The sequence below is a fragment of the Letharia lupina genome (genome assembly GCF_014066315.1).
Source record: "Letharia lupina isolate WasteWater1 chromosome Unknown contig_6, whole genome shotgun sequence".
Classification (NCBI taxonomy): Eukaryota; Fungi; Ascomycota; class Lecanoromycetes; order Lecanorales; family Parmeliaceae; genus Letharia; species Letharia lupina.
The window spans coordinates 2357259-2378953 of NW_023502975.1; the positions used below are offsets into that span (position 1 = coordinate 2357259).

A 21695-nucleotide genomic window follows, 5' to 3' on the forward strand; every position below is an offset into this window, starting at 1 on the left:
CAAGGGGTATATTCGATGTGATGGATGAATGAATTTCAAGCGCTGGCCGCCCAGAGGATGTTCTTCACCCCGTTATGTTTGCTCCATCGAGAATGCTTCGCGCCACACATGCCGCCTATATGCTTCTGCTCAACCAACGCTCAACGGATTGCAATCGCGCCCTGCCGTGATGACAAGTTTGGATGAGGACCCATGACTAAGAGAACAAGAGATTAGCCACTGCCTGCCGGTGGCGTGAAACGTTCAAGAGCTCTCGCAGCCGAGTCCTATGTGTCTGTTAGCACGCCGTCGCTTTGACTGCATGTCTGGAAAACCAACATTTACCGCAGCGAGCGCATTTCTCTTTATGAGAGACCGTCTTTTCGGTCGTCCCCGAGCAACTTCCACCCCTATGCCCAGCGCAGGGCGCGACGTCCGTCTTGGAGTGTCCGCATGAGTACTTGTGGATCAGGAGGCGGCACATGTTGACGGGTCCGGAGGTTGAAGAGGTACGCATGATTGAAGTGAAGTAGTCTTGGGTGCAGGTGTTAAAGGGCCTTGTGAACCGAGTATAATGATGAGGGACGATGTGGAAGCTGAACGTAACGTCAGCATTCCATGGATGTATAGGATACCCATGTCAAGAACTCACCCGGCGCCGGACTTGTGGAGTGAGTGGGAGGATTGTAGATGTTCGAGCGAGGATGTCGAGACCGGGGCTCTCAGGCAATATATAGACTCGAGGAGCGTGGCGGTAGTGGAGATAACGACGAGGCGAACGAGCTTCTGCGGAGCTATGAGGCGACGGCGGATAGCTCAAGGATGCAGCTGGCCGAAATATACTGGAAGCATGGAAAGTAGTGTACATGCGGTAGACGACAGAGAAGATGGAAGGAGCAATTGCCAGAAGGGTATATAGTAGGACGCTATATTTTGGAGAAGGTGGAGGAGGAGATGGTGGATAGTCAGAGGAGCGGTTATGGCATGTGGAGTCTTTCCTCGATTTATATCTGAGTGGACTCATGATGGAGAGGGAGAGCCAAGGCAAACAGAGGAAGAATGCGTATGAGCATTAGAAAATGACATGTTTGAGAAGATTGGTTGCAGGGAAGAGCTTGCCAACTCCCGTAAGGGTCCCTGCGTTGTCCCCGTCTCCCGCATCGATATCAAAGCTGTGAGTAGCTGTGAATCTGCGAGTGCTCGTATCATGAATGGAAGGTTGCTCTAGTTCATGTTCTAGTGTTCTAGCTGCCGGAAGTAGCTGATTGGAGGTGCATGTATCCAATGATTCCCATCTGATCATCTGATGCTGTCGGCCTCACTCGGTTCCTTATGGATGTCCGGCATCAGTCGTTGCCGCCGTTTCCTGTCTCAGATCAGGTCCAGCGTAGTCGATAAGGTTGTGTAGGGCATAGCTACATAGACCTCAGGAGCGAAAGACGTATCAAGAGCTCAACCATTGTTCGTCGATGATGGCCTGACGGTGCGAATGCTCTGAGAGTCATGTCATATCGTGTCATAGCGTTTTTTTCTTTTCTTTCCCGCAGACTCCGCTATCGTGTCGTAGGGCGACTGGAACCTTGTTCGAATGTAGGTAGTAAGTAGCAAATAACATCGGCAAATCAAATTGGGCAGATTGAACCTTGTGCCTTTGTACCTTGTACCTGGTGGTGAATGTCAACGGGCACTTGTTTTGAATGATCATAATGTGTGGTCTTTTTGGCTGGTTTTCGGTTTTCGGATTCGCGGGTTCTTGCATAAGCTGCTAGAGAAAGTGAGATGCAACCATGCAGGCTGGTGCAGGGTAAGTTATTAAAAAATAAAACCCAAATGTGATGTCCGTCATGGCGCATATGTCGCATAAGGGCTGGGGAAGAGAGTTGAATGAGAGTGAGAAGAGTTGAGATGAGTGAGATGAGTTGAGAAGACTTAGGTTGCTTGCTAAAGTAGATGTGAGGTACCGGTATCATACTACTAAAGTACTAGTACCTTACTGTCCCTTACGTAGTCCCTTAGTTTGCTCTTAGCTTGGAAACGTGCGGAGGTATCAGCGGAGCAGCAGAGCCTCCTAGTCCTAACCAATTGCATATGCAGGAAGGAGTCAGGACCAAACTTCAACACCGTCAGTTCGCAGTTCACTACTGTACTCCTTTGAACTCTCCTCGCTTTCCCTCCATGTCTTTTTCTTTTGAGTCTGCGACAACGAGCTTGCGACAGCCGATTCACTAAAGCTGCGCAACCCTTTGCTCTGCTCCCTTCTAGCACCTGCCAATCGTTGACCTCCTGCGACCTCCTGCGTTCTGAGGTGCAGTCGGGGCTGACCAAGTGCGGCTAGCATCAATGTTTGAAGGCGTCTGACATCTGATTGGTGATGCTCGAGGCAAAAGGAGCAATGTGGAGAGTCAGAACAGGATAGAATTGGCGTGCGGAATGTGTTGAAGGTCAAGGTTAAGGTCAAGGTCAAGGTCAATTGTAGACGAGCATCGAAGGATACGACGACCATCGTCGTTGCTTTTCACAGATCATGTTTTCTTGTCAAAATGTGTCATTTTATTAGATAGAGCGAGTAGGGAGTTAGAGTAAAGTAATGCATAGTACCTTAGCCCATGGCGAGTCTAGCCGAAGCTTATCACACTATGTAAGTATTGATGAAACAGAAGGAGCGGAGCGAATCCTGCCGCACAAACAGTCGTGCTTATGCCCGAAACACCCACAGCCACAATCAGTCCCAACAGTACATCCTTTAATCTCAATCCAGCACAGGTCAAAAGGACATCGAAGCCAGTATGGACGGGCCATATGTTGACCAACGCACATATCCTCTACTACGGCCGAAACGCAACTTCAATCGCCAGCTAGAAAAATATATTGCAGACTGCGTTAGCCATGTCACTCCCCTCCAGACACCTCCCCGAGAGGAGCAACTCCTCGCAATCGATCACGCTTCTGCCTGCTAAGGCCTACATCCCACCATCCTCCGCACGAGCCACCACTGAGTCAAGTAACCCTCTTATCCATGCCCACGTTGGAGATGAAGCAATGCCAACCGAAGATGAGATCAAAGACGCCACCACGAAAAGCAGATCTTCTAGCACGACCACGGCCTCGAGCTATGCCTCCAGCAATGATGACGAGAAGAAGGGCGTCCTTCCGCGGGCCGACGTGAAAGTGTAGGAACGAGACGCGAATAAGGATGAGAGTAAGGGGAGAGGGTCTTGGCAAAGCATCGGGATTAGTGAGCATCACGGTTAGAATGTCGTTCTTGGGTTTAGTCGATGATTGCTGCCATTTCGTATTCGGAGTATACATCCGATCATTTGGCTGCTTCCGCTTTACTTTCCAGGCGTACATGCATATAGTCTCCACGACTTTTCCGATGAAATTGTTGGGCAGCGCCCGGTATCCCTGATCGGCGCCAATGATGCTTCCACTAGTCTCCAAGTACCTTCTTGCAAACGTTTTCCGAAACCCCTTATCGGTACTCCCCGTGGCAGCAAACGGGCGTGGGGAATGTGGATCGTTGTCGACGAATCGCTTGACGGCTTGATCGACCCCCTGCTGATCCATAGAAATTAGCTGGCATTGGTTGGAGTCGAGCAGCCACACATGAGTAGTCGTGGCCTGGCACTGTACCGCATCCACATCCGTAGAGGAGTTCTCTTTCAACTTTTTTGATCCTGCGACGGTAGGGAGCGGCTCCTGCGCAAGACAAGGGGCTCCACCAAGAACAAAATCGATATCCGCTGAGTCGACTCGTGCCTACCAGTAATTGATGGCCAGAGCATCCGCCATCTGAAGGGCATAGATTGGAGTATCGAGCTCCAAGTCCTCCAATGGATCCAGGCACAGCTTAAAGTTCCGTAGACGAAAATAGTCCACCTTTTCCTTGATACGGATGGTAAGGCCACCGTCTACCCATGTACAGCCTTATAAGACGGTCCTTGTTGCTATCCTGAAATATTACGTCTACTCCCAATCTCTCTGGCAGTACTGATTGATGAATGCATGCCTCGCAGTCAGGTGAACAGGAGGAATGCGCTCCGAGCGCAGCAAGTTCTCTGGATAACCGTATTCCCTCGGGGACAGGCGCTCATTGACCGCCCACCACCTCTAGTCTTCCTTACTAATGTAGCCAGGACAACGCAGCACATGTACAAGCAACGGTCGCCCGACCCGCTTAACATAGCGCGCAAAAGCTTCTTCGACCGTCTTATGCATGATTGAATCATTCCACATCCGACAATCGTCCGCAAGAGCTCCATTGTTGATCGCTTTTTCAATACATAACTGGTTCCATGCTGTTCATAGACAATGCCACAGGATCCCCATCCGATCGCACGGAGTCCTAGTTGGGAATGACGTTCTGTGGCAGTCGTCGACCATGGGGATTTCTCCGCTGCCCGCTCACGCCAGGCAACTGACCGTAATCTTTCATTGTGATGCACCAGCGAGAGAGAGATGTCTGATGCGGTGCACTTAAGAGAAGAATCTTGCGGAGCATCTCCTTGGGCGTATCGAAAATGTAAATTACTTCTGAGCGGAGTGCTTCCTCTAGGCTTTACGGGTGTAGCCTCGACTTGCGGGGGAAAGTCCATGTTTGCTTCCGATTGCGAACCTTATTGTATGCTTGCCTTGAAGTTAAACCGAATCGCTGTTGGATTGGTGGTCCTGGAATCGGCGAACACAATGAGGTGAATGCGTTGTTGTCACTTTAGAGTACAGGATAACAGCTTGAGAAGATCACATGGTGGGGACTCTTTCCCCATATAACGCTCACGACTCATGCTGAAGTATTCTGCATTTGCGCATTTAAATGGAAAAGACTCATTGACTTTTGGTGCGCTTGAGCGATCTATCCCAGGAACGAAGGTTTCTTGAAGAAGCAACCGCACTCTAAAGTGAGGAACAGCATCGTTCACAGCTTGATCGACAGGTTCCAAGCATCGAGCCCTACAGCAACAGCCGTGAGCAGAGCTGCGTACCCTACGAGCACAACCATAGCTCCTATTCTGCTCATGCTTAGGGTATCAAGTGTCAGATTGACCAGCCCCGTCAGAAGATTTGCTAACAGGAATATAGCGAGTCCATTCCGGTTGAAAGCTCTCAGTACTCGGCTAGTGGCTTTCTCACATTCCCTTCGTTCCAATGTTCGAGTCGCTGCCTTGTAGACACCAGGAAAGAACGCCGTCTCAACGAGGCAAAAGACCGTGATTTGGGCGCAATTGAAGGCTGACACCCAGAAGACATACGGTTGGTTAGCGAGACGGCGTGAAACCTGGAAAGCAAAGCCTATATTGTAAGAAGTCACTGAATAGAATAAAGAGACCCATACAGCTGACCACACCGCCAGACGTTTGAGCAGTCGCTTTCTCTGCTGCCAGTCCGAGTCTGTGGCTGAAGTCTGACTCGGATAGCGCGGCAGTACATCAAAGCCGAGTGCTTGACCTGCCAAGAAGATGGCTACGCAGCCCCAGAAAGAGAACACTCCCTCTCGGTTCTGACTTATAAAGTCCGTCCTGGGAGCTGTGAGGATGAAAGCTTTGAGCCGGGTGCACTCAAGGAGTGTTTGATAAAGGCCGCTTATAAGGATTGACACCAATCCCGTGTAAGGTACCAATGCAGACACAGATTGTAGGATAGCTACAAATGGTGGCAGGAAGGCCAGAGTGAAGAAGAAGTTCCAATGTACACCGTACTCTGTGACATGCTCGGCATAATCCAGACCTTTGACGCTGTACAGTCGAATGAATCCCAAGACGAGCAGAGGTAGCGATGCCCGGAAAGCAGATTGGAGCTGCGAGCGGAAAGAACATTTCATGCGTGCAAAACGAGCTTGTAGAACCGGTCTAGCAGAAACCAATCCAGCAGAAAACACGAAGGAACCTACGCCAACATCCATCAGAGATGTTCCCCAAGTCTCGACTTTCGCAAATCGTCTGGGGAAGATTCTAAAATCCACCGCAAGTATTGCTAAACATGTAACCACTATCATGCCTCCTCTATAGATCGTGATAAACGGTCGTATGGGCAGCGGCTCGAGCTCCTCCTTCGCGCCTGTAGACTCCGCTGGCTTGTTCGCAAGAGGCTTCGAGGCTCTCTTGCGGTAGTTGGTTGTAGAGGGTAGGACGCAGAGAAGGACGGCGGGAGACACCAGGAGCGTATTGAGTAGAATAGCATTCGAGGAGTACATTGTCAGAGCGAGCAGTATACCTCCAACATTGAGCAGCAAATCTGTGAGGAAAGCTGGCGGACCGTACTCCAAGAAGTAGCCTTGACGCGACTGGAGGGCTGCCCATAGTAGATATGCGGCCTAAAGCTTTATGTTAGCTGTAGAAATGAGTGTGACATCGTGTGAGACTCACTGGAGCGACAGCTGTTACCCAATTGATCTCGGAGACGGTTCCCCCAGACAGGTTGGAGACGAAGTTCTCCTTCAGTGTTTTGTAGCTCTGCGCCATAGTGGATTACTTCTTCCCACCACAGAGGTAAGGACTGTATAGGCCGATTCAAACCAGGAATCTTGCAAGCTCGTAGGAGGCCTCAATGGTTAAGTTGAAAGTCAGACTACAGAAAACATGAAGCTATTCGCAAGGAAGCCATATGAATAAGACGCGGAACGATTCCGCGGGTTGAAACGTCACTTTGACCACACCCTTTCCCCCTCGAGGTCATCTCATCTACAACCGCATTGATGCTCCGCTCAATACCATCATTGATTACTCTGGTCTATGACAGTCATGGATGAAAGAACGCCTCTCAGTGGGGCTTGCTCCTGTGGCCGAAATCACTACTTCATCCAAGTCCCATCGAATTCGCTCGAAAATCTACAAGTGCTCTATGATGATAGAGCAGAGCATAGTATGTTATCATTGATAGGCTACGGTCATCGTACTTACGGTGTAAAGCTCTTTCCCTTCGCGTTCCGTTAGCTCAAATCCACAGTACCACCTACGCCTTCTTCCCAGATGAAGCTCCCAGCACCATTAGACGTGTGTTCACTCCACATCATGCCCCACGTACTAAGCGGCATTTCTGTGGGCTTTGCGGTACTTCTATCAGCCATTGGAGTGAAGAGACTTCGGAGGAAGCAGAATGGATCTACATGAACATTGGAAGTCTTAGGCGAGACAGCATGGAGCGTTTGGAGGATGCAGGACTTCTGCGGGGTCTTGGAAGCGAGAATAATGAGATGGCACAGATGGCTACTGGTGGATCAAGACAGGTGGCCAACCTAGGTCAAGGTCGTGAAGTACGGGGCACTCCTTGGTTCGAGGAGATGATCCAGGGAAGCGAGCTGGGGAGGATCAAAAGGAGAAGAGGGGGGGAAACTAGTTCAGATGGCCGCACAAAAGTGGAATGGGAGATCAGCGAGTTTGGAAGTGGTGACGGGGATGTTCCTGTTGCAAGTACAAGCAAAAGGAAGCTTGGTTCTGTGGATCATGGGGACGACGTGGAGATGCGGAGCGGATAAAGATTTATGATATATACGGTAGGCATTCACAGGGTTGCTTATACAGAGAGAGGGGCCATTATCCATCACCTGGAGCACTCGGGTCAATATGGCAGGCATATCATTGCTAGCAATTTAGCCGTGCAACCTCAAAGAAAGCGGCAGTCTGAGTCGCCAAACCCCCTCGTTCTCACGTCGACTTTGAGCATCGAACTGGCTATGATTGAAGTTCCCCAGAAAGAGCGTTAGACAGCTCAGAAACTTCCTCGCTGATGCTGTCTTGACCGAAGTTTAGAAGATTTCTACCCATTCCGACTGCTACCTATGCTGACACCTTGCCACTCGCATGTCATTAAGAAAGAATGTACGTGTATCTGGTAAGGCTGATCATTTGTGTTGAGCGGCCATGACTGAGTGAGTGTACATCCGGCGCGTCTCCACCTTGACTCGGGTTGTTTACCTTCCACACCCGCCGAACTCCTTTCTCATACTGCAACTTACTCGTAAGATCTCGACACACGCTTGGCCTAAACACCTTTGAAATCATTCTGCACGCACTTCAAAACCTTCATGCCTCCATACAACATGGGGACCTTGACCGACATCACAGCACGAGCCGGCAACACCATGAAGCGTCAATCGACGTCTTCCATGGGATATCAGTCCCTTGATTCGCCAATCTCAGTGAAAAAACCAGCCGAGAAAGAGAGCTCGGGGAAACCCAAGTCACCACACTTCATGACACCAACCTTCTCTTCTTCCTTACAGTCCGTTGCAACAGATGGCATTACACCTGTACCTTCAACAAAGTCTAGCAAGGCAGAGAGTAGTAATGCGTGGATGAAGTCGGCTGCTAAACGCGTCGGTTTCCGCCGTACAGGTGATGGCACACCTCGCTCCAAGAAAGAAGGGCCTCCCAAGACATCCAAAACGATCAGCTTCCCAGACAAAGTACGTCGTCCTTCGGATTTCACCAGACACGTTGCTAACCTCATTAGCTTGCTACACCATCTTACACTAGAGTCTTAGACACTCTCCCGTCAATAAAGACGCAGCCGCCAAAGGTCTCACCCACGGATAAGCCTCTTCCCAATCCTCCCACAGGTCAAACCTCCTACCCTGGTGAACTCGTTGAGTCCAAAACCCTCATCGACGCTAGCGACAAGCCTCTTCGCCGTCGCTCACCTCCTGGTATGGCCGTGCATGAAGAAGACTGGCCAGTCCTTTATCCAAAGCGGCCCACGAGTCCTGGAACTCTCCAGGAGATGATGCGCGAGACTGGCTCGCAGTTAACACAGCAAGCGGTGTCAGACCAGAAGGAGAGATATCCTATTCTTGGCAATACCCTTCGTCAAGTCGCAGACGAGGAGCAGCTTCCCGTCTCTAGGTACTCAGTGATGTACAAGATCCCTCGCAAGGAGATCTCTTCGCCAAATCTTGGCGATCTTGAACACGCCAACAAGGACACGGCTGCCCTGAACACCCACATCGACGACCCTTTCAAAGATGGGGTCTATGATTCCGGACCGGTTGTGCCTGCGAAATCTCCACGGAAAACATCCAAATCTCCTTCCATTCTTTCCGCTGGAGCGGCAGCTGTCGAGAAGTCAGCACAAGAGTCAAGACCTGCAATCAAACCTCGCCAGACGCGCACTTCCTCGCTTCGTGCTCGTCTTTCTGCTGGTCAGCTGGTCAAAGACGGTCAGAACAAGATCGTCGGCTTTACAGACTTTACCGCAATTCCAGAGCCCGCCTTGGGCGCCACCCGACGAGATAGCTTACGCGCCCGCAAAGAGGCCCAAGCCCGTCGTTCCCTAACACCGCCGCACCCGCTTCGAACCAATCCATCTAGGGAGTCAGTTGGTGGCAATCGAGCCCAAGCCCCTCGTTCCCAAACACCACCCGCAAAGCCTGTCCCGCACCCGCTTCGCACCAATCCATCCAAGGAGCCAATTGGTGGCAATCGAGCCCCAGCGCAATTTGTAGCTGGTAGCCGACGCCCGACTCATCCTCGTCGCCCAAGCAGTCGCGGCAGCATTCGAAGCGAGTTCCGAGAACCGACTCCACCTCTTCCCACTGCATCTTTAAGCCAGACAATACCAAGCCGTCCGGCACCCGCTATTCCCAGCAGCGAGCATGGCAAGTCTGTTGAGAAGGCTCCCCTCGAAGGACCCGCAACCAAGAGCTCTATCCCTGTGCCTCGTCAACTGGTGTCGAACAAGCCAAGACAAACCAGCGGCAAAGCCGAGGTGACGGACCTGAACAAAGTTGAGGTCAGCGGAGTGAAGAAGGAAGTCCGCAATGAATTTGCCATTTTTGAGGGACGTCCATCCTTAGACATGGTCAAGGACCTCGATCAGACATTATTTGATTCATCCTCGGACACGGCAAAGTACCTCAATCAGACGTATTCGGCGGGTCATCCTACCCAAGCTTTAGTCGACAATTATGGTGCACATATTCTGGAAGCTATCGAAGAGTCTCCTCAGCACGCTTACAAGCTCAAGCGTCTGTCCACTGCTTCGCCTGAGTTCGGCCCAACTCTGAAGATCTCACCGTCTGCCGAACGATTTATCATGGGTCCTGATACCAAGAGAGAGAAGATTCCGCTCAACAAGAAGATGAGCAAAGAGCTCGACCGTACTATGATGAAAAAACATCAGCAAGACCGCCCCTCTTCCAGCCAAGGCCTCTCTCGCCGGGACTCTCGTACTGGTCTAATCGATACCAAAGCTAGGGAGAAGAAAGTCAAGAGTGCAGATCTCGGCAGGATCTCACCCGCCATTGACCATCTAATTAATGGCTCTCACAAGCTGACACCGCGCCTAAATCATGAAAGCACAGATGTATCTGCCAAAGGCTCTTCTACCGGTACATCATTCAATGACCCATTATTCGATGCACGTTCACTGCTTCAGGCAAGCCCTGACAAACGAAATGATGTCGATGATCAAGAGTCAATTGCAGCTGGGGGGGAGACCTGGATCCCTCCCCTTGAGAATATTGGTTTTTCGAATGATAAGACACCCGTTGCTACTGCATTCTTGCCCATTGGCACTCATGTCGAGAATGGTATTCAGCCCGATTACAAGATCTCGAACGAAGCGAGCAGTCCCTTCGGGAATACTACGATTGCAGCTTATGAATCCGCAAAGGAGCCTAGAGACGGGCTCCTACCGAAGGGCTCTCACATTGAGAATGGCGTTCAGACCGATTACGAACTCATAGACGAAGCGAGCCCCTTTGAAGATACTGCGACTGCAGCTAAAGATTCCGCAAAGGAGCCCAAAGACAAGGACGATGATACATCTATTACCTACTTACCCTCGACTCCTGAGCAGCGTCCCCTGGAGGACACCTTCGACTCTGGCAGCCATCCACCACGTAGCTCCTCCCGTATGGCCCACCCCGATTTCACCACGGCCAAGAATTCTCCGGTGTCGCCCCTGACGGCAGACAACGGACCGCCAACTCCACCCAAAGACGAGCCTCAGGACTTCGCTCGTCGTCAAAACGATCTGGGCTCTCTTCGCGGCCACGGCACGTCCCAGCTCGACCTCTCCAACCACGCCTCCAAGCGCGATTCCACCGCTCGAGGGTCCAGCAAATCTCAAGCATCCGCCTCCAAAGGCAGCCTTTCGATCTTGCGCGGTCTCTTCCACAAGCGTTCCTCCGAAAACGAGCCCCTCAAATCCAGCAAAAAACCCAAATTTAAGTCCACCGTCAACGCCTCCGGCAGTCCCTTCCCACCCATATCAGACGTCCACCCCATCCACCGCCCAACCCTCGCCTCCATCGCCCGCTCCGCCGCCGGTACTCCCCGCCCTTCCACCGCAACCCGCCCCGCCACCCCAGCAACCCCCTCCCCCTTCTCGCCCAGCCCCACCGAAACGTCCACCTCCACCCACCTGGCCATGGAACTCCTGGACCTCTCGCGCAAGGAGCGCTCCTCGCCGAAGAAGGAGAGGTTGCTCCAGCTCGGCAGTATCATGGTCGAGGGCATCACGCAGGCGCGCAACGCGGAGAAGGCGCTCGAGGAGGCCAGGCAGGCGGCGCGGAGGGCCGAGGTCGCGTGCGCGCTTTGCAAGAAGAGTTTGGGCGAGGTGACTAGGTGTGTGGAGGGCTGGAGGGGTGGGATTTATTGATGGAATGATTGAATGAAGAAATGAACGAGGGAGCTTTTCCAATGCAGGTATGAGTGCGTACTGAAGTCGACGGCATTATGGGTTTGCGCCTCCGCCTCCGTGAACGAATTTTTTTCCAATTCTTGTGCCGTCCGTCTGGCGCCTTTTTTGTATGTGAGGTGGATTGGTGTCATTTTTCCCTGGCGGATATGAGCGATGGTTGGATCGAGGACAGTGAGACCATGCAGACTGAAGGATGAATATCTTGACAGGCCTGGCGCTTGTCATTATGTTGAAAGAAAGAAGAGCTGTGATGGTGTCTCTGGCTGTTTATTCTCGGCAGTCATGTGAGGATGAGCGATTCACAAGGTTGAGATATCATTGAGTCCACACGGAAACCTACGTGAGGGCATGCACCTGTACACTAGATGTTTTCAATAGAGAGCATTGCAGTTACTATCTATCTATCCAGTAGCTTTCATCATTCATTCTAACCTGTCGTGACTGCATTTTGCTTCTAAGAAAGCCGGCATGTTCGCAGCATTGATCGATCGTCCACAGCCGCCTGTTCCTCCCCAAATTTCAATTCTCATCCAGCAGCTCTCACGATTGATCTCGATACGGCTCACTGACTCTCCTCCTTCTTGACCTCCTTCTCCCCATCATCGTGATCCTTCGCAACCTGACGTAGAACCCGCACCTTGTCGAGCCCCTTGAAGACCTTGGTACGAGTCGAGCCGTCTGCGCCCTTGAATCGGATACGGAGACCGCCGTTGGGGCTGACGGGCCGAGCTTCGTTCTCGCCGATGGGCTCATGGTCGAGGTCCTCGCAGGGATAGTGGTCCATCACTTCGCCTGCTGGAGAGTTAGTGATCGGTTGTGGTTTTCCCGGCAATGTGGAGATGATACGATGAAGCTGAGTGAAAGGAGTGAATGGAGTGAGAGTGCTAGTGATGGGGAAGCAAGCATTCTGCGTTGCGTACCTGGGTTCTTGACGGACTGAATGTAGTCTCCGGTTTGAACGTCAATGGCATAGACCTCGATGGATTTGTAACAGTCGGGTGCCGTGAGGGACCCCATTCTAGACTCAGCAATAGGTTCGGTACTAGCGCGTATCGTGGTGTTGGCGACGAGATCGGACAGAGACTCCGGAGACTCCGGTGGTGCTGTTTGACCACGAAGTCTGGGTGATTGGTTGGGAGGGGTAAAAGGAGATCGGACACCCGAGAAGTTGTTGGGAGGTGTGGTGGGAGGTTCAAAGCGCGGAAGGTTGTCACTTGAACGGATGAATGCGTCCGAGGTGTGGTCGAAACATTCACTTGATGCGTGAGGCTGACTCTCTGCGCGCTGGCCACTGCTTTGGAGTAGTTGTGCCCTCACTATCGCACGATATGCTGCTCGCTCAGCAGGATCGAAGGGGTGATAGGGGCTTGGAGGACGTGAGAGGCGATGGAATGCGATGTTCTGTGCAGCCGGGTAATAAGGGCCAGAGGAGTCAAAGACTCCTTGGTCGGCAAGATTGAAGTTCTCGTGCCAAGGTGTAGTATATCCGGAGTGACCGAATATCGTTGTCTGTGCCGGCGGAGGCGTGATGAACTCTCCAGCGTGCACATTGAATGCCGTTGCCTGTGTAGGTAGCTGCATAGGGAAACCCTGAGCTTGGGCCACTTCGGTCAGGTGCTTCACGACCCAGCGTTGGTGGGCTGGTCCGGTCACATCTTCTGAATAATCCCCCTGAAGACGTGACTCAAGGCGGATGATAGTAGAGAACTGATCGTGAAAAGCGTCTGACGGGTCACCGTCGCTGATAAGGACTGAAAGAGGAGGCATCTTGTGAGTTAAGTCGAGGTGCTCACTACGATCGAGCAAATATTTGAAGCGTTTGGTGATGTGCTAGAGGTCAGGAGACAGTGCGAACGAAGCTATTTGTGGGCTATGGCCCTAGCAGAAGCATGGTGTTGTTAAAGAAGATGAAGAGGTCCTGTCTAGCTTGCGTGAACGGAGGTGTTGAGTTCTGAAAGGCTTATTTCTTTCCTTTACTTTGACAATTGACAAACCGTTGCTTGGCAACGACGGTGGTGAATTGGGAAGGTGCCGTCCCTGCTAAAGTGAATGCTAGAATACAAGGCGCTGGCCTTTATCGATAAACATTGGCACCAGAACAGACGCATCATCACGAGCAGTGTCAAGGTCAAGCATAGCGGCTTCATGGTAGACACATTGATACAAACACCAAGAAGGCGACACACCTTCCAAGCTGGAGAGCTGGAAGAGTGCCAGAAAGAGTGGCATCAAGTTGGCATCAATTGCAAAAACCGGTATGGCAAGAGCGTTGCAAGGACAAGCCTGTCCGGCTCCTCTGCTGCCACATGTGCAAATAGAGATAGCAGGGCTACAATGTGCCCTCTTCCCCTCAATACCGAAGACCACCAGATCAAGCAATTATAATTTGTTTCGATTCTGGACTGAGGTGCAGGGATTACCGAGCAAATCTTGTTGGTGGTGCCCCTATGTTGGAAAGCCTGTGCACAGTCATGCCAGCAACCCGTGTCATCTATTTCATGCCGTCATATCGTACAATCCGTCATCCTTGCGTCTGATATTCTCTCCCATCTCTTTCACTTATTTCCCACGGCGGCATGGGCCAGGTCGGCCAGAGCCTCCTTGCGCTTGAATTTAGCATCCTCAATGACTCCTATTTGTTATGTTAGCTTTGACATTCTGCTGTGCAACTGGCTCGAGGAGCTCATTCATACCAGCATCGGCATCGGAGGAGAAGTGTGCCGACCATTGCACAAAAGTTGACCCCTGGCTCGGTCCGGTTGTCACAGCATAGCATCTGATGGTGGAGATGACACTGGAGTATGTGAGAGCTGGGGTGGAGGATATGACGGAGTAGGTGATGAAGTGGTCAATACTCTAGCAAAAAGATTCAGGTCAGCAATACAGCATCTTGAACGGAAGGAGGTGGGAGAAGGCATCTGCCATACCGAATGCTCTTCCTGCTTCACCTCCTGCTCCGTGCCATCCTTGAAGGTCCACTTGACAACGTCGGTCTCATGGGAGACACCCTTAATGTGGTGGCTCTTGTCAAGCTTTGTCCAGAAGTGGTGGAAATCCTGGAGCTTGATCAAGTGCCAGACCTGGGCAAGAGGGGCGGCGATGACGGAGGACTCTGTGATTGAGGTCGAAGTGGGGATGCGACTCGTCATGTTGGCTATTGGAGGCTGTATAAGCAGGAGGTTTTGTAAGAGCGGAGAAAAACTTCAATTGGCGTTGCCGAAGAATTATGTGTGGGATTTAGGATTTGGAGGAGAAGGTGAAGGTGAATTTAGTGGAAAGTGTACAGGAATTATACCTTTTTGTCTTGCATCATTTCGTAAACCTCAGCCAACGCTAAGTGTCAATACAGGTATAACCATTAGCTCCATTTTCAATGTTTCACCCGTAAATTTTTCTTCAAGTCTTTTCACGAGGGAGACCTTAATTGCGTAACTATAACTTCTCGAATCTTACAGTCAAGTATAGATGATTCGAAATAATATCTTCTATTCGAATTATATATTTGATCCTCGAACTCTAGCGCGGCGGATTCAAAATATAGAATCTCCTCTGTGTATGCTTGGTCATACTAAATGTATTATTACATACGCTATACTCTACGTTGGCTGAGGTTTAGAAGTATCCCCAGTTTTACAAACAGTAGCGCTGCCAAGCACACAGTCAACTAAGGTACCATACCGTAATCCCAACCTCCTCTCAGTCGCAACATAGCCTTCTCGATGCTGCTTATGTTCAAAAGGTGACTATGATGCTATATAGCACTGTGGCCTGCTGTTGCTACAAGTACTCTACCTGTAGCTGTCGCCTGGCTTGCACATTTTTCACTATTTTGGGTGCACAGGAGACCCCCGTGATATACATCTCCTACAGTATCCACCAATCCTGAAGATGTGGAGCATGATCCAAGGGGTGTAAAGCCTTCGGACCGAGCGTCTCGGGAACTTTCCCCAGGTGGCTCCGTGGTCTCATCAGGATTACAATATCTCGACTATGCTTGTTCTAGAGGCGATAGTGTATGAGCTTCTATGCTCATCATGTAGTAGCCGTTGCTATACATAACGCCTTCACCCATCTAACTTTTCGACCCGGACAGTGGGGCATTGGGCGTATGTCTTCTTCGATGACTTGAGAGATTTTGCGTGCCCCATACTATTGCTGATTTCTTCTCCGACTATCCTTTGCGTTAAGTTCCGTGACTCTCTTCATTTTCCTTTTCAAACTCATGTCGAATCTCTAAAGTCTTCTACTGGAGGAAAATTCTTTCCATCACATTTTGTTGCTCGATTGAACAGTAAATATGGCATTTCAAGCTCCTCCTGCCGTCTGCTCTCTGCCGGCCTATCAGACGTTTATGCCGCTTTCTGGCTTTCCCCCTGCTCTTGGATACTGTTCCACGACATCGCTTCTCGACAAAAGGACGGATCGCATTGCTACCAGTCTCCGTACGTCGCGTGACGTCCAATGCCCTGCAGGAGATAACTATCTGTGCGATTTGCTGTCTGAGTTGGAGGCCTCTGATCACGAGTTCGCTCGTGGTGTGTGGTACGCGAGTCTGGATTAGCCCAAGGAATACGCACTTACAAACTTTCTAGCTGCTGTATTGGGGTCTGCCTTGAGACACAACCGACGGTATTAATGTTCTCCGACAGTTTTTCATTTCGGGATTGACAATGACTACTTATAGGCCTTCGTCACAGTCTCCATGACCACACCGATGACGATATCGAGCATCTCAACACCCCAGGTATCTCTTAGTAGTACATCAAACGCCAATTCAAATACTGTCACTAGTTCTAATCCCATTGCCTCGACGACATCCGCAACCTCAAGCATTACCAGCAGCAGCGTTTCCACAATACCACGCGGAACCTTTTCTAGCTCTTCGTCAAGCAGCGCGAGCGTTAATTCCCTACCAAGTTCCAGCGCGCCAGCAATCAGCTCCTCATCTACTGCTAGCAGTGCCAGCGTTAATTCCCTATCAAGTTCCAGCGCGCCAGCAATCAGCTCCTCATCTACTGCTAGCAGTGCCAGCGTTAATTCCCTACCAAGTTCCAGCAGCTCCTCCAGCAGCACTGCCACCTGCCCTACCACCATCACTGCTGATCCATCGTGCACCTCCATCGCCGTTGCGGCAGGAGTAACAGTTACATACAATGAATACTATTCCGGCCAATATACCATTGAATCCACCGACAATCCCGGCAATGATCAAGCGGACTTTCCTCCTATATACAACTCAATGTCAGGCACTCTTGATATGTGTGATGCCGCCACCAATTGCGCCAATATCGCCGATAGTGCTACATCTACCGAAAACACCGTCTATTATTCCTTCGACTTACATTATCTCGCATCAAATGGGACATGGGAGTGCGTGCTGTATTACGATCCTAATACAGATACGAGTTACTTCAGTGTGGCAGATACGGATGCGTGTCTTTCCTTTGGCTTTTCTCAGCCAGGTTGATTGAGGACAGGAAAGGGTCTGTGGGCGCTGGGCAAAGGAAAGCAGGATTAGTGGAATCAGTGGGGATTTCCAGCCTTTGATTCGAAGTTTGAAATTGGTTGTACTCTAGAAAAGCAAAACTCAGAGATGCTTGTGTGGAAAAGCCTAGCATTCCGACCCTTCTAGACGCCATAATGACCTGCCAGGCAGTTTTCACATGTTCGACGAGTACGGCATTTGCTTTTATTAATGTTTTGTCTCTGTAGTATTATCAGGAGTTTCCACTAGCCAAATGTGGTTAGCTTGGCTTCGTGAACTGCTCTGAACTCACAGCAGAGAGGCAGCTTACCTTGGATTTGCGTCGGTGTCGATGAGCACAAACAGGAAGCCTTACTGCCTTGCCCGCAGCTCTATACAGGTTAGAGCCAGAGAATCGCCGTATGTTCATGACTGACGTACCTACCTACGCCCAGCAGAATGTTAGAATGCTATTCTTCCAATCGCCTGTCTGACTCCAGTTTCCACTGGACGTTGAGGATCGAGCTCTGGTCACAAACACTAGTTCCCGGCAGCCACTGCAGTTCTTCTAAAGTTGACCTTGTTTTTCTGAGACTATTTTCCTCGGTCCATCAGCCCACCTCGGTTGGGTTTGAAGCCTGCGGCGCTACACAGGACAAGCCTCAATCATGTCCAGCGTTCTCTCCATCATCCCCTGCGCCACTTGAGCTGTATACACATTCTTGACTACCTCGATTCTTTCAACTGAATTTCACTCCCGTCAAGTGACTTTCACTCCTGGCAAAATGGCTGTCCCTCCTGTCAGATGGTTTCCTCTCCTGTCAAATGGCTTGTGCCGTTGGCTGGTAACGATCTTTTCCTTGACCGACCCTCCGATTCTCCAATGTTAAAAAAATCTTTACGCATTCCAGAGGGACATTGCGGCGTTCACAGGCTTATGCTTCTCCATTCACCATGATTATACCCTATCAGCACACTCTTGCTTCTCTCTATATAGAGGGAGATCCTTCTCTTCTAATGGTTCCGTAAGCTTCTTCTCCAATATCTAGGCTTCAAGGTGACTTCGACCGCAAAGACAAATCGACTTCCTTCTCGCCAAAGCTTCCTACATTAATTCCTCGTTCCAATCCGTTAAAATGAAGCTCAACTACCTCCTTGTCCTTGCTGGCGCGGCTGTTCCTGCTCTGGCCGCATCTGGCTCTTCATCAGGGTCGGCATCTGCCACGACCCCATCTAATACCCCATCTAGTGCTGGCTCTGCTACAAAGCCGTCGACAACCGCATCTGGTACCGCATCTAGTACCGCATCTAGTACACCATCCAGTGCTGTTTCCTCGTCGAAAGCATTGACAAGCTCCTCGGCGGCTCCCGTTACTTCCAGCCCTTCATTGACGAAAGCGTCTACCACAAGCTCTAGTTCTAGCAGCACTAGCGCCAGCTCCGGCGTCACCTGTCCCTCAGCTGCCGGTACAGTCTACGATAACTACGCCATCACTTGTGGTTATGCATCCACCCAAGACAACGGCCAAAACTACAATATAGAAACAACCACCAGCAGCCTTGAGGCTTGCGCGGCAATATGTGACAGTGAGATATTCTCGGATGGAAGTAAATGCACAGCGTTCACATGGGCTCCTGACAATAACAACTACTGCAATTTGAAAAACTCAACAAGCACGGTCACCGCCACCTCCAGTTTTCCCCTCAGGGCTTTCGCTGTCAGACAAGGGACTCAGTCTTCCAGCTCCTCGTCCTCTTCATCTACCGTGGGTCCAAGCTCCTCATCTGCAAAAGCGTCTAGCAACTCTATGTCATCGACGAAAGCAAGCTCGAGCTCTTCAGCACCCATTGTTTCTAGCTCATCTGTAATTTCTAGCAAAATTTCAAGCTCCAGCTCGGTCGGTTCAAGTACCAAATCTTCATCTTCCAGCCTGGTATCCAGCTCCAACACCACGCCTTCCAGCTCCAGCGCTAAGTTGTCCTCTTCCAATGTGGTCTTAAGCTCTAGCAGCGCAGCATCTAGCGCGCCTCCTAGCGTTAGCACAATAGCATCAAGCAGCAAGGCATCAAGCACATCTGCCTTCAGCATAGCCGTGGGCAGCTCTTCAGCACCAAGCTTCAGCGCGTCCCAGAGTAGCACATCCTCATCCGCTGCCGCCAACGTTGCAGTCAATGACAAAGCCGCTGTTCAGTCCGGTACATCTTCTGTCGTCATCCCATCATCGAGCTCCATCGTTGCCTCCTCAGCAGCCTCCAGTTCAATTAAAGCCGGCTCATCTTCAAGTGCTGCTCCCTCCAGCTTCTCCAGCTTCAGCGTTGGCTCTACAGCAGTCTCCAGTACATCTAAGGCCGCCTCATCTATAAGTGTTACGCCTTCAAGCCCAAGCGTTGGCTCTACAGTAGTCTCCAGTATATCCAAGGCCGCTTCATCTTCAAGTACTGTTCCCTCCAGCTTCTCCAGCTTTAGCGTTGGCTCTGCAGCAGTCTCCAGTACATCCAAGGCCGCCTCATCTCCAAGTGTTGCGCCCTCAAGCCCAAGTGTTGCCTCCTCGGCAGTGTCCAGCACAGCTAAGGCCGCCTCATCTCCAAGTGTTGCGCCCTCAAGCCCAAGTGTTGCCTCCTTGGCAGAGTCCAGCACAGCTAAGGCCAGTTCCTCAAATGTTGTCCCAAGTCTTGCCTCTTCGGTAGTGTCCAGCACAGCTAAGGCCAGCTCCTCAACTGTTGTCCCAAGTCTCGCCTCTTCGGTAGTGTCCAACACAGCCAAGGCCAGTTCCTCAAAATTAGTCTCCTCAGCGGCATCCAGCACGGCCAAAGCTAGCTCTTCATCCTCGGTCGTCCTCAGCAGCACAGCTAAGGGCAGCTCAAACACTGCCCCAACATCAAAAATTGTCTCATCAGTGGCGGCCGGCAGCACAGCTAAGGCCAGCTCCTCAAGTGCTACCGCCTCAACTCCTGGTGTTGTCTCCCCAGCCGTATCCAGCAGCGCAGCCAAGGCCACCTCGTCTTCAACTAGTGCCGCAAATGTCTTAGTCAACAACAAATTCGCCGTTGGATCCAACACAACCAGTGCTGCCTCAACACCTATTGTTGCATCCTCAGCAGTATCAAGTGTTGCCTCTTCCGCGATCTCCAGCGCTGCTAAAGCAAGCTCCTCGTCAACTGCTGCCCAGAATTCAGCCACCAAGGCCAGCTCGAGCAGCGCTGCCTCGGCCTCTCGCAGCGTCTCGGGCACACCTAAGACCAGCTCAGCCTCAAGTGTTACCCCTACTTCAAGCACTAAGGCCAGCGCAAGCGCTGCAGCCTCCCGAGCCAGCTCCGCCTCGAATGTTGCCTCAAGTTTGAGCCAAAAAGCAAGCAGCGCTGCTTCTTCAGCTTCAAGCAGTGTCTCTAGTAGACCGAAGGCGAGCTCTTCGGCTACTGCCACAACTTTAAGCACAAAGACCAGCGTCAGCACGACTAGCTCATCTTCTTCGGCTGCTGCCGCCGTGGTAGTCAGCAACAAAGTCGCTTCCGCAGCTTCTACTCTGGCCACTACCACAGCGCCTACTACTCAAAGTTCAGTATCTGGCTCAAATACTTCAAGCTCCCCAACATCTTCCTCGACCAGTGCCAGCGCGTCTTCAATAGCGAGCCAGTGCGCGATACTTGACAGGAGGTACAACTACTACGAGACCAAGATCAAGACGCTACAGACTGAGAAAATTGCAGTCCCTGCCTACTTGGCTGGATATGCCGCTGCTGCTATGGACGCCAGGCAGGCATTGGGCTGCTCTTGATCGAGTATTCCAAACACGAGGGTATCTCCAAAGTGATCTACGAAAAGCGATATTTCATAGTTGCATCTAATACGTAATTATAATCGAGAAAATTCCGAGTCGTCCATTCTTGTTGTTAGTCCTTTGATCACAGCTCACCTGCAGCTCAAGTATCTCCGCTGCTTTCAACCCATACTTTGCCTAAAAGGTGCGAGATGTAGCGAAGCAGCTTGCCTCTGATGTGTAGAAACCCTAAGCGCGTCACTAGCGCCGATCCTAACACATCAAGTAAGGTACTTTTGACGTCTTCCCAACCATGACACTCAACTCGTAACAGTCTCTGTTACAACATAGAATACTCCCACCTCCCCCAATCATGTCGCCCGTCCAGCCCTCGAAACGCCGTCGCCTCAACACCGCCACAAACACCCTCTCCCAACCCTTCAAATCCCCCTTCAAAACGCCCTCGAAGTCAATCCCACCCGCCGCCGCCTCCTCCCCACCAACCAAGGACCCACCTCCCACCCCCAACGCCCATCCAACCACACGACCCACCTCCTCCTCCCCCCCACCACTTCTCCCGCCCGCATCCCCAAACCCAAACCCAACCACAACCACAACCACCCCACGCCCCCATCCCCACTCCCACACCCCCTCCCCCCTCCCCCCCCTCCAAACCCACCACGCCCGCCTCCGCGCCCGCCTCCTCGCCGCCCGCGCCGCCCTCGAAACCTCCGCCCAGGCCCTCCGCATCGAACGGCACCCGGCCCGCGAGGCGGAACTGGAGGCCCTGATCGCCAGGTGGAGGGGCTGGAGCCGGGAGGCGGCCGAGGTGGTGTTTGGGGTTGCGAAGGAGAGGG

The 21695-nt window shown here is 51.5% G+C and overlaps 9 protein-coding genes across 9 annotated transcripts; 3 read left to right on the forward strand and 6 right to left on the reverse strand.

Annotated features, from left to right (window-relative positions):
- Positions 1-2865: 2865 nt before the first annotated feature.
- HO133_009420 (uncharacterized protein) lies at positions 2866-3555 on the forward strand (the record flags this gene model as incomplete). Its single annotated transcript, XM_037300281.1, has 2 exons — positions 2866-3149; positions 3339-3555. The coding sequence occupies 2 exons, from the start codon at positions 2866-2868 to the stop codon at positions 3553-3555; spliced, it is 501 nt and encodes a 166-aa protein (XP_037155107.1).
- A 1339-nt stretch (positions 3556-4894) lies between these two features.
- On the reverse strand, positions 4895-6437 carry HO133_009421 (uncharacterized protein; the record flags this gene model as incomplete). Its single annotated transcript, XM_037300282.1, has 2 exons — positions 4895-6289; positions 6342-6437. The coding sequence occupies 2 exons, from the start codon at positions 6435-6437 to the stop codon at positions 4895-4897; spliced, it is 1491 nt and encodes a 496-aa protein (XP_037155108.1).
- Positions 6438-6716: 279 nt separating this feature from the next.
- Positions 6717-7450, forward strand: HO133_009422 (uncharacterized protein; the record flags this gene model as incomplete). Its single annotated transcript, XM_037300283.1, has 2 exons — positions 6717-6837; positions 6885-7450. The coding sequence occupies 2 exons, from the start codon at positions 6717-6719 to the stop codon at positions 7448-7450; spliced, it is 687 nt and encodes a 228-aa protein (XP_037155109.1).
- Positions 7451-8014: 564 nt separating this feature from the next.
- On the forward strand, positions 8015-11574 carry HO133_009423 (uncharacterized protein; the record flags this gene model as incomplete). Its single annotated transcript, XM_037300284.1, has 2 exons — positions 8015-8380; positions 8428-11574. 2 exons carry the CDS (start codon positions 8015-8017, stop codon positions 11572-11574), a joined length of 3513 nt encoding a protein of 1170 aa, XP_037155110.1.
- A 604-nt stretch (positions 11575-12178) lies between these two features.
- On the reverse strand, positions 12179-13383 carry HO133_009424 (uncharacterized protein; the record flags this gene model as incomplete). Its single annotated transcript, XM_037300285.1, has 2 exons — positions 12179-12408; positions 12537-13383. 2 exons carry the CDS (start codon positions 13381-13383, stop codon positions 12179-12181), a joined length of 1077 nt encoding a protein of 358 aa, XP_037155111.1.
- Positions 13384-14171: 788 nt separating this feature from the next.
- On the reverse strand, positions 14172-14765 carry HO133_009425 (uncharacterized protein; the record flags this gene model as incomplete). Its single annotated transcript, XM_037300286.1, has 3 exons — positions 14172-14248; positions 14310-14472; positions 14544-14765. 3 exons carry the CDS (start codon positions 14763-14765, stop codon positions 14172-14174), a joined length of 462 nt encoding a protein of 153 aa, XP_037155112.1.
- Positions 14766-16290: 1525 nt separating this feature from the next.
- On the reverse strand, positions 16291-16737 carry HO133_009426 (uncharacterized protein; the record flags this gene model as incomplete). The annotated part of the gene is made up of 1 exon (XM_037300287.1): positions 16291-16737. One exon carries the CDS (start codon positions 16735-16737, stop codon positions 16291-16293), a length of 447 nt encoding a protein of 148 aa, XP_037155113.1.
- Positions 16738-18227: 1490 nt separating this feature from the next.
- Positions 18228-19169, reverse strand: HO133_009427 (uncharacterized protein; the record flags this gene model as incomplete). Its single annotated transcript, XM_037300288.1, has 2 exons — positions 18228-18554; positions 18846-19169. The coding sequence occupies 2 exons, from the start codon at positions 19167-19169 to the stop codon at positions 18228-18230; spliced, it is 651 nt and encodes a 216-aa protein (XP_037155114.1).
- A 99-nt stretch (positions 19170-19268) lies between these two features.
- HO133_009428 (uncharacterized protein) lies at positions 19269-20674 on the reverse strand (the record flags this gene model as incomplete). Its single annotated transcript, XM_037300289.1, has 2 exons — positions 19269-20604; positions 20658-20674. 2 exons carry the CDS (start codon positions 20672-20674, stop codon positions 19269-19271), a joined length of 1353 nt encoding a protein of 450 aa, XP_037155115.1.
- Positions 20675-21695: the final 1021 nt, after the last annotated feature.